Source organism: Phymastichus coffea, unplaced genomic scaffold (assembly GCF_024137745.1).
Source record: "Phymastichus coffea isolate CEN01 unplaced genomic scaffold, Cenicafe_Pcof_1.1 PCOF00018, whole genome shotgun sequence".
Classification (NCBI taxonomy): Eukaryota; Metazoa; Arthropoda; class Insecta; order Hymenoptera; family Eulophidae; genus Phymastichus; species Phymastichus coffea.
In genome coordinates, this window is record NW_026706829.1 from 978,893 (window position 1) to 1,000,519 (window position 21,627).

The 21,627-nt window shown below is 38.9% G+C and overlaps 1 protein-coding gene across 2 annotated transcripts in view; it reads right to left on the reverse strand.

The window, feature by feature from the left end:
- LOC131675316 (dynein heavy chain, cytoplasmic) overlaps positions 1-21,627 on the reverse strand; it is a 995,688-nt gene that overhangs the window by 778,906 nt on the left and 195,155 nt on the right. For both annotated transcript variants that reach the window (XM_058954251.1, XM_058954250.1), the window contains exon 6: positions 1,888-2,261. In XM_058954251.1, coding sequence (XP_058810234.1) covers positions 1,888-2,261 — 374 coding nt within the window. The remainder of the gene's footprint in view (positions 1-1,887; positions 2,262-21,627) is intronic.

Genomic DNA, 21,627 nt, shown 5'->3' on the forward strand with positions numbered 1-21,627 from the left:
GCAGTGGTTGAATAAACACCTTTGCAACTGTGTCGTACATCCTTGCCTAGCTTTTGGAAACAATTTTTACATGTATCCATAAAATTTTAGGTACGATTGCTTCGCATTTAGATAGCCGTAAATTTTACGTATAGTACCTTCGAGGCCATTATCTTTAATGATTTTAGAGCCAGGAAAAATATGCGTGTGGCCTCTACCGTTCTTTACTTTTACGTGTCCTTTAAATTGGATGGTCAAGCATACATAGCAATTAAAGACATTTTTCTAGTTTTTTTGGTTAAATTAATGTCCTGATAATTAGGCATGATTGGAAGAGGTCTTTTCATAACACCTTTCTCACGTTCAATAATAAAATTTTAGCAAGAGCTACAAATACTCTTCTGAAACCTAAATATCAAACTGATTATAAGATATTTCTTTATTAAATTATTTAGATGTTCGGTTATTGCAAAGTCAGAAAATTTGCGCATACCAAAAATAATTTTTCTTCTTCTTATGGTGCACATACTTCAACTCTATTCTCCTCGTGATCGTATTTATGATCTATGTGTGAATGAATATCATTTCGCAAAAAATTACTTTGATCCATGACGAGAAAGTTGCCGATGTATTATAAAATTGGAATTATTTAATGTTAGATTATTTATTTTATTGCGGGTGCAAAAATTATTATATATCCCACCTATCGGGGATTATTGGAACCTTAATATAATACCAATTCCTTACAATATATATAGGTATGCATACATACAAATGTAGTACTAAATTTTCACGATATATTTTTTTATTGACGTACGCATGTGTATCTTAAAGCACTCACTACTTAACATATTGATTGTACAATATGTATTGTTGATAACTTTACGAAAATGAGATTATAATACTCCTTTCATTGATTGTAAGAAAATAAATGGAAATTTTCGAATAAAAAGTGAAAAATACGTATAACATTCGAACAGGATCAGGTAGGATTTTGATTCGAACAATTTTTTTATCCATAATCAACCTATTAAACAGTAGTACAATTGGATTTGGTAACTATTTTAATGTAACCTATCTCGACTTCAGGCCCACCGTGACTTGGCGGCATACAAAACCAAAAGAAAGATTCTTATCCCTCATAGTGAATAGCAAAGTTTAGTGGAAGGCTATGAAATAGTTTTCAAATTCATCAATTATATCGGCTTCCAAGCACTAGGTAATCTTCGGTGAAGGATAAATTCATGACTAATGCAAGGTACTTTTCTGTCATCAAAAAACTTTCTCGGTCTATTTCTAAAGTATCTTGTCCACTTTACTTACTGGTAAACATAAATTAGAAACTACGAGGAGAATTTCATCATAAGTAATCGGTTTTAAATTAAAATATTAGTCAGGAACAAATAAGGTCGTGTACGAGGGTGGTTAGTCGCTCGTTAATGAAAGGTGACAGACTAGTAGAAACATCGTTTTATTCGGCTTACAGTCACTACTGCAAAAGTTCACATATGACAATGAAATAATTAAGAGTAAGCTTTTTCTGAAAAGAGGTTTTGTTAAATTTGCACGCAAGGTTTTTCTACTTGTATCCCAATGACGGAAAAGGGATAGAAATAGAAAATGACGACCGCCCGAATCAAAACCTGCTACCTTCAGACCATCACCAGAAAAATCGCTCACTAGCTTACCACCGTTCACCTCCTTTACATGCTGCTGATTGCTAACTTTACCCGTTATCTTCTCTATCTATCAATTGCAATAATGACGTTTACGAGTCGACTTTAACAAGGTTGAAATTTGAAATCAATAAATAAATAAACCATATCACGCGCTATTTTCTTAAGCAATAATGAATTGCCGCATTACAAGTAACATATTTGAATATTAAAAATTATTGAAATACAATACCTTTTCGAGTGTTCTTTCGTAAGTACGGATACTTTCAATCAAACTGATGGCAAACGGATACAGTAAATTTGCTTGATGAGCTTTGTTAACAATAGCGATCGGAACTCGAAATCCAAGATTTTTCAAATTTCTCACTTCTTTTGAAAGTGTTATTATTTCAGGTAAGAAGTTGACTTTTAACTTTAAAATACCACCACGTCCTGTTCTAGATCGCATGTTTTCAATAGTAAAAATACGTCCAGTTACACCAATATTACGTTGCTGAACTTTACGAGCCCATTCATCAAAAATTTCTTGAGTTGAAAGTTTTGTACGAAAACTGTCTCCATCAGCTTTTAGTTTCTGTCCTTCTATATGATTTTCCCAACCTTTACCTGAAAATATTATATTTAATTATAGTTATGTAAAGTAATGATAAATTTTTTAACGATCTTTGTTCAATTTCTTAATGATATTGACTTTTTGATTAGCATATTATTTTAGTTATAATATAAATAACAACCAATATAACATAAGAAATTCTAGTTGGGAGGCTACATTCTACGTATAGCGCTTCTAAGAGGAGGAATAAAAATAGTGATAGTTCAAAAAATAAGAAAGAAAAGTTAATAAAACAGGAAAAATTAGTAGAAAAAAGTAAGGGATTTAAAAAGGTGAAAATAAAAAGTGACAGAAAATAGGAACAGAAAAAACAGGAGATAGAAATCTGACGTTACAAAAGAGGTTAGGAAATACGCCTGAGTGAAGGGACACCGCCTGAGGAGTGAGAGAAACTTGGAGTGCAGCCGGCAGAAAACGAAATTAAAAAGAAAAGGAGAAAATACAGAAAAATTTTAAAAAATAAGGGGAGGAAAATAAATGTGCACGGAAAAGGTAAGGAAAGGTTGGAGAGGGATCAGAGCAAGGATTAAGAGACAGAAAAGGTCACAAAGGTGACGAGGAGGGAGGAAGAGAAAGGAAAGACAAGAGGATGCCGAGGAACGTAATAGCACAGCAGAGATATATCCAGGGTCGACAAAAGGGAGGAAGAGAAACAAGATAAAGAAGAGACATTTTTTGACACTGTGGCATCACTAGAACTGATCAACGTAAACAACGAGAGATAAAATGAAGAGATAGAGGGTATCAGTACTAGAGAGAAAGAGAGAGAGAGGAGAAGCAAGCGAGCAGAACATAGGGATGAACGCCAAGTACAGGGATTGCAAAGAGTTAAGAGGAAAATTAAAGAAAATAGAAATATTAGATATAGCGATGACGGAGCAGAATAATTGAAAAAATAAGAAAAAAAGAGGATTATTACAGAAAAATTTTGAAAAAAGAATTGAAAAGGTAAGGCAGGAAATCAAAACAGGAAATAATGAGTTTAAAAAATTGTAGGAACCTCTGGAGTAGAAAAGGGAGAAATGAAACTAAGAGATGGCAAATATACGAGAAATAATAGGGACGACCAGTTGGAAAATTAACAGGAGGGATCAAGAGGATAACGAAGAAACAATAGCATAGCAACCCAGAACAGGTGAGGTACGAAAGGCAACAGAGGAAGAACCCTGTAAAGCGAAGAGCGAGAATAAGAGATAGAAAGAGATTGTGTATGGATAAAGCAGGGGTCCCTAAACTACAGGACAAAACCAGACAAGATGCTGAAGAAGGCATTAGAGTGCAAGTTAAGCGAGAATCAGGGAGGAAGCATAATGTACTTGCAAAAGGAACGGGAATCAGAAACAACTAGGATTTGATGAGTAGGTTTAGAGAAAAGCTGTAAGATTTGCTACAGATATTGGTAAGAATATTCAAGCTGGAATGTACTACGAAAGGAATATTGACGATGATGTGTAGTTTATAGAACAAAATAAATGTATTAAAGAAAAGAAAACAACAAAGAAGGATGAAAATAATTATGGAAGATAACACAACCAAGAGAGAGAAGCACAAGAGTTGTTGAAAACAGTGGAAAATGCTGGTAGAGCAAGAGAAAGTATAGTGAGAAGAGGATTCTTGAAAGTAAATATAAAAGGGATATAATATGAGTGAAAGGAGAAAAAAAGAAATTTGGAAGACAAAAGGCGAAGAGAAAGAAAGCAAGCAGGAGCGGAGGAAACATAGGAGGAGAAGGTAGAACTAGAAAAAGACTAATGGAATTATATAGAATGTAGCTAGGATAGTTCATGTGAAAAAGGAACAACAACACTTAGTACGGCATGACATAATAATAGTACAAAAGAGCTGGGTGACAGAGGAGAAAATAAGAAGCGTAATCGGAAACATGAACTTTATTTAGACAGCAAAGGCATGCAATAAATATGACGAAGAAAAGAAGAGCAAGTGCAGGAGTGTTGATGGGAATCAAGAAAAACTTGAAAATAGATAGCGAAATACGAGGGTCGTTTGAAAAGTCCGTGCAAAAATAAAAACTGCTTGATTGTTTTCAATAAATCTTTTTTATTTTTCAACATAGTCTCCTTTTAGGCTTATACACTTCATCCAACACTGCTCTAGTTTGTTAATCCCTTCAAAATAATAGGATTTGTCCAATTCTGTAAAATAAGCATTCGTTTCTGTAATCACCTCCTCGTTTGAATAAAATCTTTTCCCCGCCAGCCATTTTTTCATATTAGGGAACAAACAGTAGTCCGACGGAGCCAAGTCTGGAGAATAGGGGGATGTAAAACAAGTTGGAACCCTCTCTCCATCAGTTTTGTGGCTATAACTGCTGAGGCGTGAGCTGGTGCATTGTCGTGGTGGAAGAGGAGTTTTTTGTGGACCAATCGTGGACGTTTCTCTAGCAACTCGGTTTTCAAACGATCCAATAACGATGAATAATATTCGCCTGTAATGGTTTTACCCTTTTCCAGATAGTCGATGAAGATTATTCCTTGCGAATCCCAAAAGACAGTCGCCATAACCTTCCCGGTCGAAGGAATTGTCTTCGCCTTTTTTGGAGCACATTCCCCCTTGGTAACCCATTGTTTAGACTGTTCTTTGGTCTCAGGAGTGTAGTAATGTATCCAGGTTTCAACTACAGTGATGAAACGATGCTTAAAGTCTTGCGGATTTCGCTGGAACAGCTGCAAACCATTCTTGCAACACTTCACACGATCTCGTTTTTGGTCAATCGTGAGCATTCGCGGCACCCATCTAGCGGATAGCTTTTTCATGTCCAAATGTTGGTGCAAAATATTATGTATCCGTTCGCTCGAGATGCCTACAGTACTAGCAATCTCACGCACCTTCACTCTTCCGTCAGCCATCACCATATCATGGATTTTATCAATGATTTCTGAAGTGGTAATCTCAATAGGGCGCCCAGAATGTTCAACGTCTTTTGTGCTCATATGGCCACTCTGAAAATTTTGAAACCACTTATAAACCATTCTAATCGAAGGTGCATAATCACCATATTGTTTATCAAGCTTCTGTTTAATCTCCTGAGGCGTTTTTCCTTTGAAAAAGTAATGTTTAATCAATACAAGAAATTCTTTTTCGTACATTTTTTTACAACCACTCGATTTCTTTGATTGAAACGAATGTAAAACGCAAAGTAATTGGCCGATTTGGCTGAAACTTGGTGTGTGCTCTTCCAAGATATGCCACTAACTGAAAATAACCTTGATACGCACTAGTAGCGCCATCTCTCTGACTTTGCACGGACTTTTCAAACGACCCCCGTAGAAGAATGGAAGCTTGGGACACGTTATACTAAGGAATTCAGAAGATAGATAAAGAAATAGAGAAGTAGAAAAACTTTTAGAAATGTGCAGAGACACACGGGGTATAAAAAAATTGAAGATGAGAAGGAGACTGTAAGGGAGAGATAACTTACATATGAGAAGGGTGTGGCTTGACCATAATTATATAATTGAAAAACAGGATGTTATAAACGAGATAGTCAATAAATTGAAAGTTGAGAAGAAAACAGCATCAGACCATTTACTGGTATACTTCGAAATTAATTCAGAGAGAAGTATAAACGAAGAAAAAACAACAGTATGGGAAGCAAAATTTTGGCGTCTACATGGAAATAGGAAAAAGTAGAAAAGTAGACAGGGGCAATGATGAATTTAGAAGTAAGCATCAGAAAAGGTAGGACGCAGAAAAAATAGGACAACCTATTGGACGCAATAGAAAAGACAGAACGAGACACAGGAATAATAAAGGAGAGTAACAGGGGGAATAGGGGGACAACCACAAGAAAATAGAATATATGACAAGGAATATAAAGAACAGACTAAAGAGATATCTACTTAAGAATGTGGTGAAAGAGATGTTAGAATTAAAGAAAAAAATTGTTAAGGAGATAGTCTTGGAAAGAGAAAGAAGATAGTGATAGAAATGAAAAGCAGTAGAAAGAAGCAAGAAAGGAGCAAAATTTCGGGAAACATTAACGGAATTTAGAATTAGTAGAAGAATGGAGAATAATATTAAAGAATGGGGCGTCGTGAATTTGACAATATAAAATATCATATAAAATTCCAAATCTACTGATCAAGATACAAATGACAAAGCATGGCCTGTTCGCCAGATTATGAACATATTCAAGAAAAATATCGATCGCTTTGGATATTTTTATACTACTTTTAGTACTGAAAAAATGATGATTAAGTTCTATGGTAAAATTGGTATCAAACAATTCATCTGAGACGAGAGCAAGCGATGCGCTTGTTCTCGTCGGTATTTTTCCCAATTCCCCCTCTCACGGCAAGGCACGATGACCAGCGTTAGGCGAATTTCAGAATGCACCCAATGCATGGTCTTTGTTTCAGTCGACGGAGATTGCCGAGCGAGGCTGAGCCGACCCGAAGCTATTAAGTCGACACAAGAGTATAGGTGTTAGGAAGAGAGAGAGTTAGGGGCGTGCGTGCCCTACGCAGGATTAGGCAGGCGTGTGTCGCGAACCAATTAGCGCATTGGTTGCGCGCCGCCTAATAAGTAGGTCAAGTGGGGTGAGAAAGAAGGAGGAAGAAGCTGTCGATCTCGGAAGCGAACGAGCGACAGAAGGTTTCCAGTCGATCGGAAAAACAGACGGTAGCTAGTCGACGGTTTAGTCGGTCAGCGGTACAGAGTCAAGAGTGCAGTTGAAAACAAAAAGATCAGCCGAACGCACACGCCGCCAAGGAGCCGAAAAGAACCGAGAGGAAAAGAGGACGAGTGCTTTATTCCAGCATCTGCTTGGGACGCTACCCGGAGCAGCCGGCAAGAGTGCACAGTGACGGCCAGCAACACCATCCGTAGGGCGCAGCCAGGCTTCCCGTTCCTGCATCGAAGATCAAAGCTCGTAATCTAATTTCCTCTCTCTCTCTCTCTCTCTCTCTCTCTCTCTCTCTCTCTCTCTCTCTCTCCAGCGGTATGGCACAGCGGGTACAACTATAAGGGTCAGGTAGGTAGCAAGGCGTACACGCGCCGGATACCTGCCTTAATTACGATCGACTTCATTAAACTGTTCAGGTAGAGTTCAGGCGGCTTTCTCTGTTAGTTAAAGTAGGCTAAATCGGTAGGTTGTCATGGCGGTCATCTGCCGGGCGACGCGTGCCGTATGTCGGCTAGATTAGTAAGAGCGATAAGTTAGTTAATTTGTTCTTTATTCTCTATTATAATAGGTGTTTGCAACAGCGTTGTATTCTATAGTGTGAAGACGTGTTTGCAACATCGTTGTGTTCATTAGGTTAAGATTTGTAAGCTGGTTATAAGTATAATTATGCGGTTTGTTCATGTACGGTATTTTTGAAGTTAAATGTAATTTCAATTTGATTTTGATTAGATTAGATTTGATTTGAATGTGAAATTTTGTTGTGTGTAATTTCTTAATTATTTTCATTTCTTTATCTCCCCCCCCCCTTCCCGCCTCGATTGCTATGAGCGAATGCGCTTCACTTGCCCATCTTAAAAATTCATAACGAACAAGCTTTTGTTACATGGCATCCCTTGTGGGCCTAGTAATCAAGGTAACGGAAATGGAAACGGTAAATTAATGAATAGCTAGTTAAGGAATTTTCCGTTGTATACTAAGAGCAAAGCGCACGCATAAGAAAAGAATTTCTAGTTCCGTATTTATTTTCCTAGGAGTGTTTTGTCTCGGATTACCAGTGACCTTTTCTCGGTGGAGGAGTCAAGTGGCCGCGAGTGCGTGATTTGGTTGTTTTAACACCGAACCCGAACTTAAGCATTGGAATTGGGCATATCTCGAGTTTTCTTTGTTAGGCTTATGCAAGGCAATCGTTCCCCAGCTCAAAGCCTAAAAAATAATTCGAGATAAAAATTTCGGTAGTGTCGAACTGCATAACACACGATAAAGGTACGCTGCCTCGATATTTTTAATTTCGGTTTCCCACGGAAAATGTCGCTAGCCTGTAGAAACAGGATCATAATGCGTAGAATTTTACGCTACGTGCACGCGAAAAGCCTTAAACGCTAAATTGACTCAACAGGACCGACCGTACTGCCAGAGTTGATGAGCTATCGCGGTCTTATTCTGCGCGGTAACTTAGAAGAGCTGCGAGATCGATAATTGCGGTTTTTGTTAAGAAAAAAGCGATCAAATTTACAGCCACCGGTATATCCGAACGACTTTACGCTTGGTCGGATCCCGGATTTGCTGCATGACGATTCGCGTGATGAAGCAGCGGACAACGCGCGATGCGCAAATTTCGGCGATGAGCCCGCGATTGCTGTTACGCCCTTGGCGGCTGAATTGCCGCGCAAACAAAAGCAGGCAACGCAGGTATCAAGCGTCGCCATTCCGCGCAGACAAGCCCAGTCGCCGGGCAGAAGCACAGATGCGGCCGTCAACGTAAATGTGTTACCTTCGACGGTCCAGCCACCGTCGGCAGCTCGGTTGCCGTCGGATAGCGCGAATGTATGCGCGCGCGAGCAGGAACGCCGAAACCAGCACGAAAGCAGCACTGGTGCGCTAAGCCAAATCTGGAAGGCCCTTACGTCAGTACCGCGCTAGATTTATAAGTGAGACAGGGTATCACGGATGGCGCGAATGCAGTTTTTAGGGTAGAGAGTGAGGCGGTGCACAGCGGAGCGACTCAGGCCGAGCAGCAGGGTTCCTTCCTACCTCAGGCTAAGCCGCTCAGCGATCGCATAGCGCTAAACGTGCCAGCGGTTGTGACTGAGCCACCGGCTCACGCGAGTGCGCGAAATAATTTAGCAGGTAGTGCGTCCATCTACGCCGATTCAGATAAATGGGCGAGTACAAAGTATCACGCGCTTAAGGTAAGTTCTTGGGTAAAAAACTGGGAGCGTGGAGTACGGACAACTACGGCGAATGAAGCGCGGGTGCCAGCCTCCTGAGGTAAAGGAAGCGTAGTCAGCGTGAAGTGATCTAAGAGAAGACAAGCTACAAAGATAGAAACTTTCGAGGTTAGCGATATGAGCACGTGCCCGTCGGATACAGATAGTTGTGATACGCGGACAGAAAAATCGATTAAAAAAAAGGTAGAGAAGCCAAGCAGAGCGAGCGGCCCTCCGCGAATAAAGTATATCTATGGTATACCTACGGACGGGGTAAGCGCACTCAACGCATGGTCTCCCCGCTTTTCAGGTAAAGATGGTATGAAAGCGTTAAGTTTTCTATCGGGCTTAAGAGATTATCAGCGCTATTAGGTATTCCCGACGAAGAGATGCTTATCGCGATAGGCACTACGTTTCGCGATAAAGCGCGCTCGTCGTATGAAGTTAATCGCGGTATGTGGAAGACACTGAAAGACTTTGAAAGAAGTTTTTCTAGCGAATTCTGCCGGCGATTAAATAGAGAGCAACTGTACGGTGAGTTGCGTGAACGGACACAGGGTGAGAATAAGAAGATAACGGATTACGTAGCGGTTTTCCAGACGATTTTGCGTCATTTTGACCCACCGGCACCGGTAAAACGGCAGCTAGCGATGATCATAGAGGGTCTACATCCAAGATATAAGCGATATCTTGAAACTAAGACCTTCTCTGATCTAAATAGTTTTAAAGAGGCAGGTTTGGCTCTCGAAGATCGTATGGCCGGTTGGAAAAGGTGGAAAAAGCCGCCAACGGCCGACGCGACGTTAATTCCCGAATCGACGTATGCAGATACGAAGAGGTCTACCGGTAAACAGAAATTGGTCGAAACTATAGACAGTTTAAACGACGCCATTGATGAGGTCCTAATGGTTGAACCCCTAAAAAGAAAGGGAAGCAGCAGAGCAATAAACTAGAAAAGAAGGGCAAAAAGCAAAATGGTGAAATTGCCGTGGCTACAGCTGATAAGCAACAGCCACAGGTGACGAACCAGATTGCGAACGGAGTCGCACTTGCTTGTCAGAGCGCGCAGGCTTCGTGGGCCCCGGCTGCAGGTATAGGTCCTAGCTTGGTTCCGCAGCAGCGCAGTCAAGGGGGGAGCAATTCAAATAGGCCATTTACGGGGGCCTGTTTCAATTGCAACGCGTTAGGTCATAGGAAAGCTCGATGCCCAGTAGCTCACGTTAATCCACGACCAAGGCATTATGTTAACAACTGCCCGATGCGAATTTCGGAGCCAACGCTTTACTGTCAGGTTTGTGGGACAATCGGCTACGATAAAATAATAGAGTTGAGACAGAAAGGGAAAGCAACAACAAGGCAGAAATTGTCAGTTCTGCGCCTCCTCTCTTAGACGAGGTAATAAGGGAATATTTGAAAGTCAAGGCTAAAGTAAAACGTGCAGTATTTGTAGCATTTAAGGATCCGGAAAAAAGTAGCAGGGAAATTGTAGAGTTTAGGAACGTGATTAAAGGTGAGTTTAGTAGTTCGACATTGAAAGAGTTTCGGACGCAGAGTGACGAGGGCGTGAGTTTCCCTAGTAGGGACAGCAATGATTCCGAAGAGGCAAATAAACGCGACTCGTTACAGCAAGATGCGGAAAGTCTTCAACAAGGTCGACACGCTAATACGCGGAAAATTTTGCCTGATAAGGATGCGCATGATGCGAACGGGTTTAACAAATTTTGCGCGATATTTAGCTCGCCCGAGAAATGCCCAGCAAGGCAAAGTGAGTTGCCATCGCTGCGCACGAACACGAGTGAGGCAGGTTCGAGTATTTCGCCCACGGTTGGACAGGCTTCGAAAAAGGCCGTTGCTTTAGGAAATCAGGGCGAACCTGCGGTAGAATTTGCTTGTGAGAAAACGAGCTCAGGCGCTGCGCTCCCATCGGAGCGGGCTGCAACAAGGGTCATGGTCACGTGCGATAAAGGTGAGCTTGTTGATGATAGGGTTTTGTTGTGTGGACATTCGGTCGTTGGTGCCGACGCACCTTCCGTTTTGGTGAGGGAAGGGTCTGAATGGAACTCAGAAATCCCGAAAAAAACGGCGGATGAATCGGACGCAGCGTTAGTCGCGGTCGTAGAGAACAGGTTCTTTATCACGGTCAACATAGGTGGGCAAGTCTATACAGCGCTGCTAGATTCAGGTGCCTAGGCATCGGTAGTGGGACCGAATCTCGGCTTACGGTTTAGGGACCGTTTAAAGCCGCCTACGATGTTCGTACAGAGCATCTCGGGCGATAAGCCGCGGACGTGGGGCGACTTAAAATCTGAGTTTTGAAATTGGTGGTAGGATGGATTGGTTAATTGCGACGGTAGTATCTACGCTTAAGCACGACTTGATTTTAGGAGCCGACTTTTGGATAGCGTGGGATATAAATATTAGCTACGGTAATCGGGCTTGATCAGTGACCAAGGCGATTGGTATCCGTAACAGAACAGGGTAGTAACGAGGTAGTCGTTTTTGCGGAATACGCAGATTTAACTAAGTACGTGGAAGCTCAGCGATAGACAATCCTGGCGTTAATTCGCTGGATTGTCGCGGGGCCTGGTGAATCTCCGGCGGTTACTAGAGTTATCGAGCACGTCATTGACGTACGTGATGCGCGCCCGATAAAGACTCCGATGCGTCGAATGACGCCTCCTATATTAGCGTTCACGCAAGAAGAAACTATGCGGCTATAGAAGGCGAAAATAATTAGGCTATCGAATAGTTAATGGAGTAGAGCGCCGGTAATCGTACGTGAACAGGACGGTGGTTATAGATTTTGTCTCGATTTTAGACAGGTAAATGAAGTTACGAAAGTAAACGCGTATCCGATGCCTAGCATTGATGCTATCTTGGACAGTTTGCACGGAGCAGTCTACCTGTCGAAGATAGATCTGCGAGCGGCGTTTTGGCAAATTCGCTATCGGAAAATAGCAAACAGTATACGGCGTTCGCGGTCCCTGGTCTTGGTTTATGGGAGTTCGAGCAAATGCCGTTTGGTTTGATAAATATGCCGGCTACTTTCACGCGTTTGATGAATGTAGTTTTCGGTCCAGAGTACGAGCCGCATGTTTTTTGGTATCTCGACGATTTGCTGGTAGTTAGCGCAGAGTTCGATGCGTTTAGTAAGTGTCGGTCTAGAAATCAACTTAGAAAAGTCCGATTTCTTTCTCACGTATTTAGCCCTGCGTATCATCAGCAAAGTGACCCGGTTGAGCGTGTGAATCGAACGCTAAAAACGATGATAGCGATGTTTGTAAGTGCCGACCACAGGAGCTGGAATAGGTATTTGCATGAATTTCGTCATGCTATCAATACGGCGACTCAGGCATCTACAAAGGTATCGCCGGCGTTTCTAAACTTTGGTAGGGATTCATGTCCGGTAAAGAGTTTAAGGCGCGAGATTGAGGTAAAAGCCCCTATTGTTAAGATAGATACGAAGGCGTGAGAAGACAGGCTATCACGTTTAAATGCGATACGCGACTTGGTAGCTAGGCATATAGATGAAGCTCAGGAAAGGCAAAAGAAACATTACGATAAGGGTAGACGTCAGGCACTTTTCCAGGTAGGAGATTTGGTTTGGCGCAAAGTGCATACGCTTTCGAGCGTAGCGGATGCTAAAAACGTTAAACTCGATCCGAAATTCGACGGATCGTTTGAAATTATTTCAGTAATTTCACCCGAAATCTACGAGTTAGCAACAATCAGTAAACATTGTACTACTCGAGTTCATGTCTCTGAAATTAAGCGTTATGTGCCTCGGCGAAAAGTAAATAAATAGGTTCATGGGACGATTCAGATATGATAATTTTTGTTTATTTGTTTCTTTCTTTTCTTTTTAAGGTTTAACGAGTGCAATGACGACAGGTGGTAATGGCTGAGTCCGGAGACTCAGGCCGCATCTCTCACATCGCCGAGGACCAAGTATCTTCAGGCGTGGCGTTCGTATAGGTAGATTCATCGGAAGCTGCTGAGGTTATGGAGGTTAACCAGACGTCGAGGTCTACTGCCCCACTTTCGAGCTTAGGGCAGGCGGCCTCTTACGACGCCGAGGTTGCCTCCTGCACCTCGCGGTTGGCCAGAACGTCGGTTGGTGGAGGCGATGACGGAAAGGCGAAAGAAAATTCCTTTGCCGCCGACTTTGCTCTCACCTCCGACGCCGTTCGTAGACGATCGACGAAGGGTACGATTACTAACGGGTTTCACTAATGTTCGTTGATTTTTTTAGTTGTTTCCCTAATTCTGTATATTTATTTGAGACGAGAAAGTATCATAGTCAATGAGACAGAAATTATAATGTGAAGCTATATGAATTACGTTATTTTTGAAGTTTCTATATACGAGGTGTGATCAAAAAGTAAGGTGAATTTTTATTTTTCTCAAAAAATATTTATTTATTCATCAATTTTTATTTTATCTCCTTCAAAGTAATCCCCCTCGGAAATAATGCACTTGTGCCAACGCTTTTTCCAATCCTCAAAGCATTTCAAAAAATCATTTTTTGTGATCTTGCTTAGTTCATCCTTCGATGCCGTCTTTATCTCCTCAATCATGGCAAAACGCCGTCCTTTCATGGGCCTCTTCAGTTTTGGGAACAAGAAGAAGTCACAGGGGGCCAGATCTGGGGAATACGGTGCCTGTGGCATCGTTACTGTGTTGGTTTTAGCCAAAAATTCGCGCACAAGCAACGATGTGTGAGCAGGGGCGTTATCATGGTGCAAAAGCCAATTTTTATTTTTCCACAAATTCGGACGTTTCTGGCGGATTGCTTCACGCAAATTGCGCATAACTTGCAGTTAATATTCCTTATTTACTGTTCTACCCTGTGGCAAGAACTCATGATGCACCACGCCCCTGCAGTCAAAGAAAACTGTAAGCAAAACCTTTACATTTGATCGAACTTGGCGTGCTTTTTTTGGTCTTGGTGATCCAGAATGCCTCCACTGGGACGATTGAGTCTTAGTCTCGACGTCATAACCGTATACCCATGTTTCGTCACCTGTTATAACCCTGTTGAGTAAATCTGGATCATCGTTGACGTCATTCAGTAGCTCTTGGGCGATGCTCATGCGACGTTTCTTTTGGTCGAAATTGAGCAATTTCGGAACAAACTTCGCTGACACACGTCTCATGTCTAAAACACTCGTCAAAATTGATTGGCACGAACCAAATGAGATGCCAATATCATTGGCAATTTCTCTAATGGTAATTCGACGATTTCCCAATACTATTTTCTTCACTTCTTCAACATTCTCATCAGTTGTTAATGTGCTGGGGCGTCCAGAACGAGGTTCGTCGTCGGTGTCTTCTCGGCCTTCTTGGAAGAGTTTATACCACTTGTAAACATTTTTTTGGCTTAAAGTAGACTCACCGTATGCCACTTTCAGCATTTCAAGTGTTTTGGAACATTTGATTCCATTTTTCACACAAAATTTAATGCAAACTCTTTGATCCATGTTTTTAGACAGCAGCAAATCGTGGAGCACGCAAAACACTTCTAACCTTGATGCCTCTCACAAACAAACCAAACATACCACAAAGCTGAAATTTGGAACGTACGTTCTAGACGAGTGTACCGACATAACCAAATAAAAAAGTCGAAGATCGAACGGACGTAGCCCGCTAAATTTCAAAATTCACCTTACTTTTTGATCACACCTCGTATAGTATGAATTAATTTAGAAATGGCTAAACTTGAGTTGGATATGATTTTTGATAAGTAGCAGAGGCATAAAAATCTAGTGCGATCGGAAATCTACATTAGTTAGATTCAGCTATGAGAATATTTGTTGGGGTGCTGATTCGATATCCAAAAGCGAGTCTTATTGCGGCAAATTGAATGCGTTCAAGTTTTAATAAGTCGTCAGTTCTCTTAGGAAGATATATAAAACAGGCAAAATCAATAATTGATCTTACATAAGATATATATATTAAGAAGTGTGCTTGGATCGGCACCGCACCAAGTACCTCTTACATTTTATTATATTTAACGCTTTTAGACATTTATTTTTGACATTTTGAACGTGCGGTCGGAAAGATAGTTGGCTATCAAAGATTACTCCCAGGTACTGTGTTGAATTGCGTGAAGTTATGCTAAAATCTCCGGCGTCGACTTCGACGCTACCCGAAGGGTATCCTAGTTTGTTGAAATGAATTAACACTATTTTGCCAGGTAAAATTTCGAGACCTATTTCATGCAAATTTTGTTTGAGAATGCGTAAGCTTTTTTCTGTGATTTTAATAAAAGGTGGTAATTGTTTTCTTTTTATGAGTATCATAATGGCATCTACATATTTTGATATAATAACAGATTTTTAAAGATTTTTGGAAATATTGCCTATATATAGATTGAAAAGTAGAGGGCTTAAAGATCCACCTTGTGGAACACCTTTGTATACATTTTTGTGATTGTTAGGATTTATATGCGAGTATATGAGCCTTTCATAATTTAAGAATTTTACGACCTTAATGATTTCTATAGGGATGTTTAATTTATCTAGATTTCGTAGTAGTATTTCACATATTACATTATCGTAATTAATGATATCGATGTAAACAGCAAGAGTATGTTGTTTATTTTGGAAACCTTGTTCGATATTTAATGTTAATTGAGCTAGGTAGTCATTACAATATTGGCCTTTACGAAATCCGGTTTATGTATTGGGTAAAAGGTTGTTTTTTACGGTGTACTATTGTAAACGATTTTTTATGAGTATTTCAAGCAATTTGCAGGTACACGATGTGGGTGTAATGGGTCTGAAGTATTGACCGTCTGGTCTTTTTATAAAGGTAACAAAACAATTTTTCCAATTGAGTGGGAATTCGCCTAATTTATAAATTTCGTTGAGTATATCTAGAAGAATGAGCTTGTAATTGATGGGTAGATTTTTAAATATTTCGTAGTCTACACCGTCAAGGCTAGGAAAAGAGCTGCTATCTCTAAAGTTGAGTGCGATATTAAATTCAGTAAATTGAAATTGCTTGCTAAGAAGATCATTTTTTGAGCATTTGGGGAGCCAGTTTGGGTCAGAAGCTGACCATGCTGGGCTGATTTTGTTAAGTGCAATTTCAACATTTGATTTGTTTGTATCGTCGATAGTATTTGGTGATTTTACTTTTACATATTTGTTTTTAAAGATTTTCATACTGTTCCAAACAAAAGTAGGATTAGTTGCAAAATCTATACCTTCAGAAAAACTTTTAAAACTTTTTTTTTTCTTGAAGAGTCGTTTTGCAATAGCATCATATTTTTTATAATTTACATAATCATCTTGTTTTTTAGAAAAGCACCATTTTATGAAAGAAGCTTTACGAAGCCTTCATGCTTTGTCGCATTCGGAGTCCCATCATTTAACTGGGTTAATAATGTTTTGTTTCTTTTTATTTTTGAACTTTTGAGGGGTGTTCGATTTAATTGCATTGCTCATTATGTTAATAAAAGTTTCATACTTTTCGGTAGCAGTTGTGTTGCAGAACGGTTCTTCAAGGAAATGAGTATAGTTGTCACTCAAAGTATTTAGAAAATCTTCCCAATTAGTTCGTTTAGATTTTATTTTGAATGAGTTTTTTTTTGTAGATGGTTTTGGAGACTGAGAGATTGATTAGAATGGGAAAATGGTTAGAGCCGTAATTATCATCAGACAAAACAGTATCAATTCTGTCAATTAGATTCATTGTAGATAGAATTAAATCGAGATTAGATTTTTTTCCCATATTAGGATCGATTCTACTATCTGCATCAGTATTATGAATAAACAAGTCTTTATTGTCAACGGAGTTGAAGAAGTGAATGCCGTATTTGTTGTTTTCAGTGCAGTTCCAGTACTGGTGGTGTGCGTTAAAATCGCCGACGAAAAGGCTATGAGAGTCTACGTTAATGTTGTTTAAAATATTATCCTAATCTGCTTGTGTAGGATCGCTGCGAGGTTATCCGTAGCAAGCAAAAATATCTAGTGTTGGAAGGGATTTTCAATTTCAATTACATAAATTTCGAATTTATCGTTTGAATTATTGATGAGAGTTAGGAGGCAGTTAGATGGTTTTTGATAAGAAATAGGATTCCTCCACCTATATTATCTAATCTGTCTAGTCGAAATGCTTTATAGCCGGAGATATCAAGGTAATCTTGAGTTGTGATGTTTGGTGGTAGTGGTAGTGGTTTGAGCCAAGTTTCAACACAAATAAAAATGTCTATTTCCTTGAGTATTTTGCTTAGCTCTGATTTCCGTTGATATATGCTGCGTGCGTTCCAAAAGAAGATTTTAAAATCTTTGTTATATGTAGCCATTTTAGAAGTATACAACTACGAAGAAAAAATTGACGTTGACCTGGAACTATTATTATTGAAAGAATTGGAATGATAAACTTCTGTAAGGAGATGGTTCTTCTTTGTTCATGTCGACATCACCTGTATCTTCTTCGGAGCCGGATTCGTCTGTGAACGATTCCGAAAACATCGCTTTTGTTGTATCGCTTGTGTTTTTGATTGTTTATTTTATTTTTTATTTTGGTAAGTCTGATTTTTGTTGCTTTTTCAGTTATCATTTGATAAGCTTCTTCTATTATTTGTGTGATTTTTGAAACATCATCTGAAAGTATTTTGGCTTCGGTGAGAACATCCATTTTATTGTCAAAGTTTTTAAAGAAATTAACAAACGTAGTGTAATCGATTAGAAGTGTTTTGTCATTTTTTTAAATATCAGCTGTTGGTTTGAGAAACTTTTCTAAAGCTGAGTTTCTGGCTTCAGTTATTTTAGCTTTCGTTTGTGTAGTTACTTTCCTTCTTTTCAGTATTTTGTTCTCAACTTTTAAGAGTTTCTTAGGTTTGAGGAATGTGTTATCCTCGGAGTGTTCATTTTCTACTTCTTGTATTTTTTTGTAGTCTGAGATGGTACTGCCAGTAGGTATGGAAAACGAGCTATTAACCAATAATGGACGTTTGTTTTGGATTTTATTTTCATCATTATCTAGTACAGGTAATTCTTGTGTATCTGCTAGAGCGTGATTAGGTTGTGTGGATAGCGATGGATCATCGGTTGTTAATGGTTGTGTGTTTACAGTAGATATAGAGATAGAGGAATGTGGTGAGCCATTAACAGGCACGACAGGCATACGAGGCTTTCTTTCGTTGTCTTGTATATGTATGGTAAGTGTTTTAATGTTTTTGCAATTTTTTTGTTCGTGGCCTGGCTTGTTACATAACAAACACGTTTGTGTTTCAGTGGAGAGGTAAATCCAATAATTCACATCGTCAAAATTTATTTGGATACTGCTGGGTAGCTTTGCTTCATCGTCTCCTTTTATATAGAATTACCGGTGAAGTGAAAGAATGTGTGTTCTGCCCAGCTTGACAATACTCGCACGGATATCACTTATTTGAGAGACAAATTTGATGCCTTTGTTATGTAGCTGTTCGATGATTATTTCGTTAGATATTATAGGTTGAATATTCGAAACTACAACTCTTTTATTGCTGTTAACATAAGGCTTGATTTTGAGGTTGTACTCTTTAACGGTGATAACTTTATTTTTTATTTGCTGCACGAGATCTTTACTTGATAAGTATACTATGTGATGTTTTCCGGAGATTGGTGGTATGTAACGAACTTGGGACATTTCAACTAGGCTTTCAAGTCCATCTAGGTAGTCATCATTGGTTAATCCTTCGATAGAATTCATGTTTATTTCATCTTCCTTGGTGGGTCACATTTGGCGTTCTGTTACATTGGCGTATGAGCTATGTAGTTTGGCGAAGTTGTTTGTAGTTGAAGATATTTGTTGTTGTTGATCGATGTTTTCGGTGGCCGTGATATACACAATTATTGCGTTTAGCAGTCGAAACTGCTAAGCACAATAACATTTAAATTTTTACTTATCACTCTGAGCAATGCGTAAAAGCACGCTGTATTACACGTGTACGACAATTTTTCTTACACGCGCGGTAATACACGCATATTATGAGGAAAGTAAACACGTCTGCTCAGGACAAGTAAAATGTAAACTTGTCGAGCGATTTTCAAAACAGTGTCTTGTACAAAAAATCAAACACAAGAGAAGAAATATTGTGGTGTGAGGATATTTGCCTGTAATTGAGTGGGAAATTTGAAAAAAATAGGATGTATCATGGATAAAAAAATAGATCATTATATCTTGCAACGGCACGCTATTCCGTTTTAACTGTGTTTAGTTGATCATGAATTCCATTTTCAAGAAGACAATAACGCGAAACATTCTTTAAAGCTGTGTAAAACTATTTGTATAAAAAGGTCAAATATAATGCATTAAAAAAAATTACATGGCCTCTTTAGTCGCTGAACTTAAATCCCATTGAACTATCGTATATCGAAAGATACGAAAAATATAGAAAGTCAAACCAAACCTTTCTACGTTATGGAATATTCTTGAAAGTATCTGTAACTCTATCGACCCTTTTGTACTTAAAAAGTTAATATGAAGAATGCCTCAAATTATTAAGGCTGTAATAAGCCAAAAGAAACTTTTTTAATGAATCAGAAGTATAGTATTTATTAAATAATATATAATTCATTTTTCCATTAGTGGTATTTGGTTTTATTTTTTTGGTAAGTTTACAAATTTATCAAATAGCTGATTTCTATTGTATATTTTGGATTTCCTCTCCCTCCGTCTTTTATTTTTCGTGTCTCTCGTCTCTCTTCATCTTTTGTCTCTTTCTATCTTCCACCTAATCTCTTTCTTAAATTTTGAACTCGCTTTCTCTTTCTTGCCTTCTGAAGAGTCTACGCATGAAAGAGGAATAATATTTGCTCGCGGTTTATTTTACAGTATGGAGAGGGGAGTGATTAGCCGGATGGTCGGTGACGTTTATTATCGCGTCAATGAGCGACTTACTTTTTTCGCTATTAGACTGTTAGGGAGCCTAGAAGTTTTTCGGGAGGAGTCCCATTTTAGGGAACAAGAAGCAAAGTCACACAGAGACGAGACGACAGAAAGAGCGTATACGTTGCATAGTCGCGGGCAAATAATATTATCATCTAGCATTTATAATAAAAGAAGCAAAGTAAATAAACTTTTTCCTCCGAAATAGTTTCTAGAAAAATCAATTGAGAAAAACTCAAATTCTCCGGTAAGTCCGCTAAGAAGTTAGAAAAGAGTCCCATGTCTTTAGAGGAAAAGAAAGACAGGACATAAAAATTTATAACAAAGGGTTTAGCCGGATAAGATGATCAAAACTGCCTTTGAGCCATCGGATAAAATAACTAGGCCATTATGTTTGGTATAAATAGAAACTCCTTTTCCTAAATTTTCAGACCCCTAAACTAAGGTGGAGCACAATGGGACCCCATTTCTATTTTGGGGTTTTTAACGATAGCTCGGTCAACTTTTGAGCTAGAAAAAAATTTTCTTTTTGGTTTTGCAGAGTATTTTAAGTTCTTCAAAACTGTCGAGTCGAAAAAATTTTTGACGCCAAATTCAAATTTTTAGAACGTTTTAAAAATTTCAAAAATTTTTTTCTCGAAAATTAAAAAAAACATTCTTCTGGAAAAAAAAAATATTTTATGTATTTTTACTCCGAAAATAAGCTTATATATTTCTAGATTTTTAAAATTGGTGGAACGAGTTTGAAAAAAATAAAAACCACCTACAATACCATTTTTAGCTTGTAGCGCCTTTCAGCTAAATCTTACGATAAAATAAATAGCACATTTTTTGATGTAAAATACTATAAGATTTTACATCAAAAAATACATCGAAAACATGTATCACATGTTTGAAAACAATGTAAAGTCGCACTTAAAAAGTTCAAGAAATAAATGAGTTCTCTACCCGTTTTCCGATTAATATTCAAATTTTTTATATTTCGATATTCCAGAAAAAGTAAATCTTTTTTTCAAAATTGTACTATATATTTCTTTTGTATTTTATTACGTAGAATACAATGGTGCAATTAGTTTTATTGTAAAGACTATATCAAGAGCGTTGGAAGATAAAAACCGGATTTTTTTGTTGTAAATATTCGTAGTTGTTTGCTTCTAGCGTTCCTACGACATGCTCTACCATACAACTAGTTGCACTATTGTATTCTATGCAAAAAAATACATTGAAAATATGTATAATAGTACAGCGCCACTGTCTCCAAAATATACATACATACATAGAGTAGCGAACTACACGAAAAGCCATATATAATTCAACACAAATTTTTTTTGAAGAAACTAATAGGAAAATTTGTAAATTGATGTAATTTTAAGCTACCTCGATTAGGTAATTTGTAACGGAGAATAGCGATCGTTCCCGTCTGGGTAGCTCGCGGCCGTCCGCACAAATTATTTATTTGGGGATTCGGGAAGCAAAAGACGTTCCCACAACTGAATAACGCGTCGAGCAAAACCACGTTAAAGGCACAGATTCGAAGTCGGGATGAGGAGTGATACAGTGGCGAATAAACACAACAGCGGATTAACACACTAATCCTTTAATCGTCAACAATCGACTACAAGACGG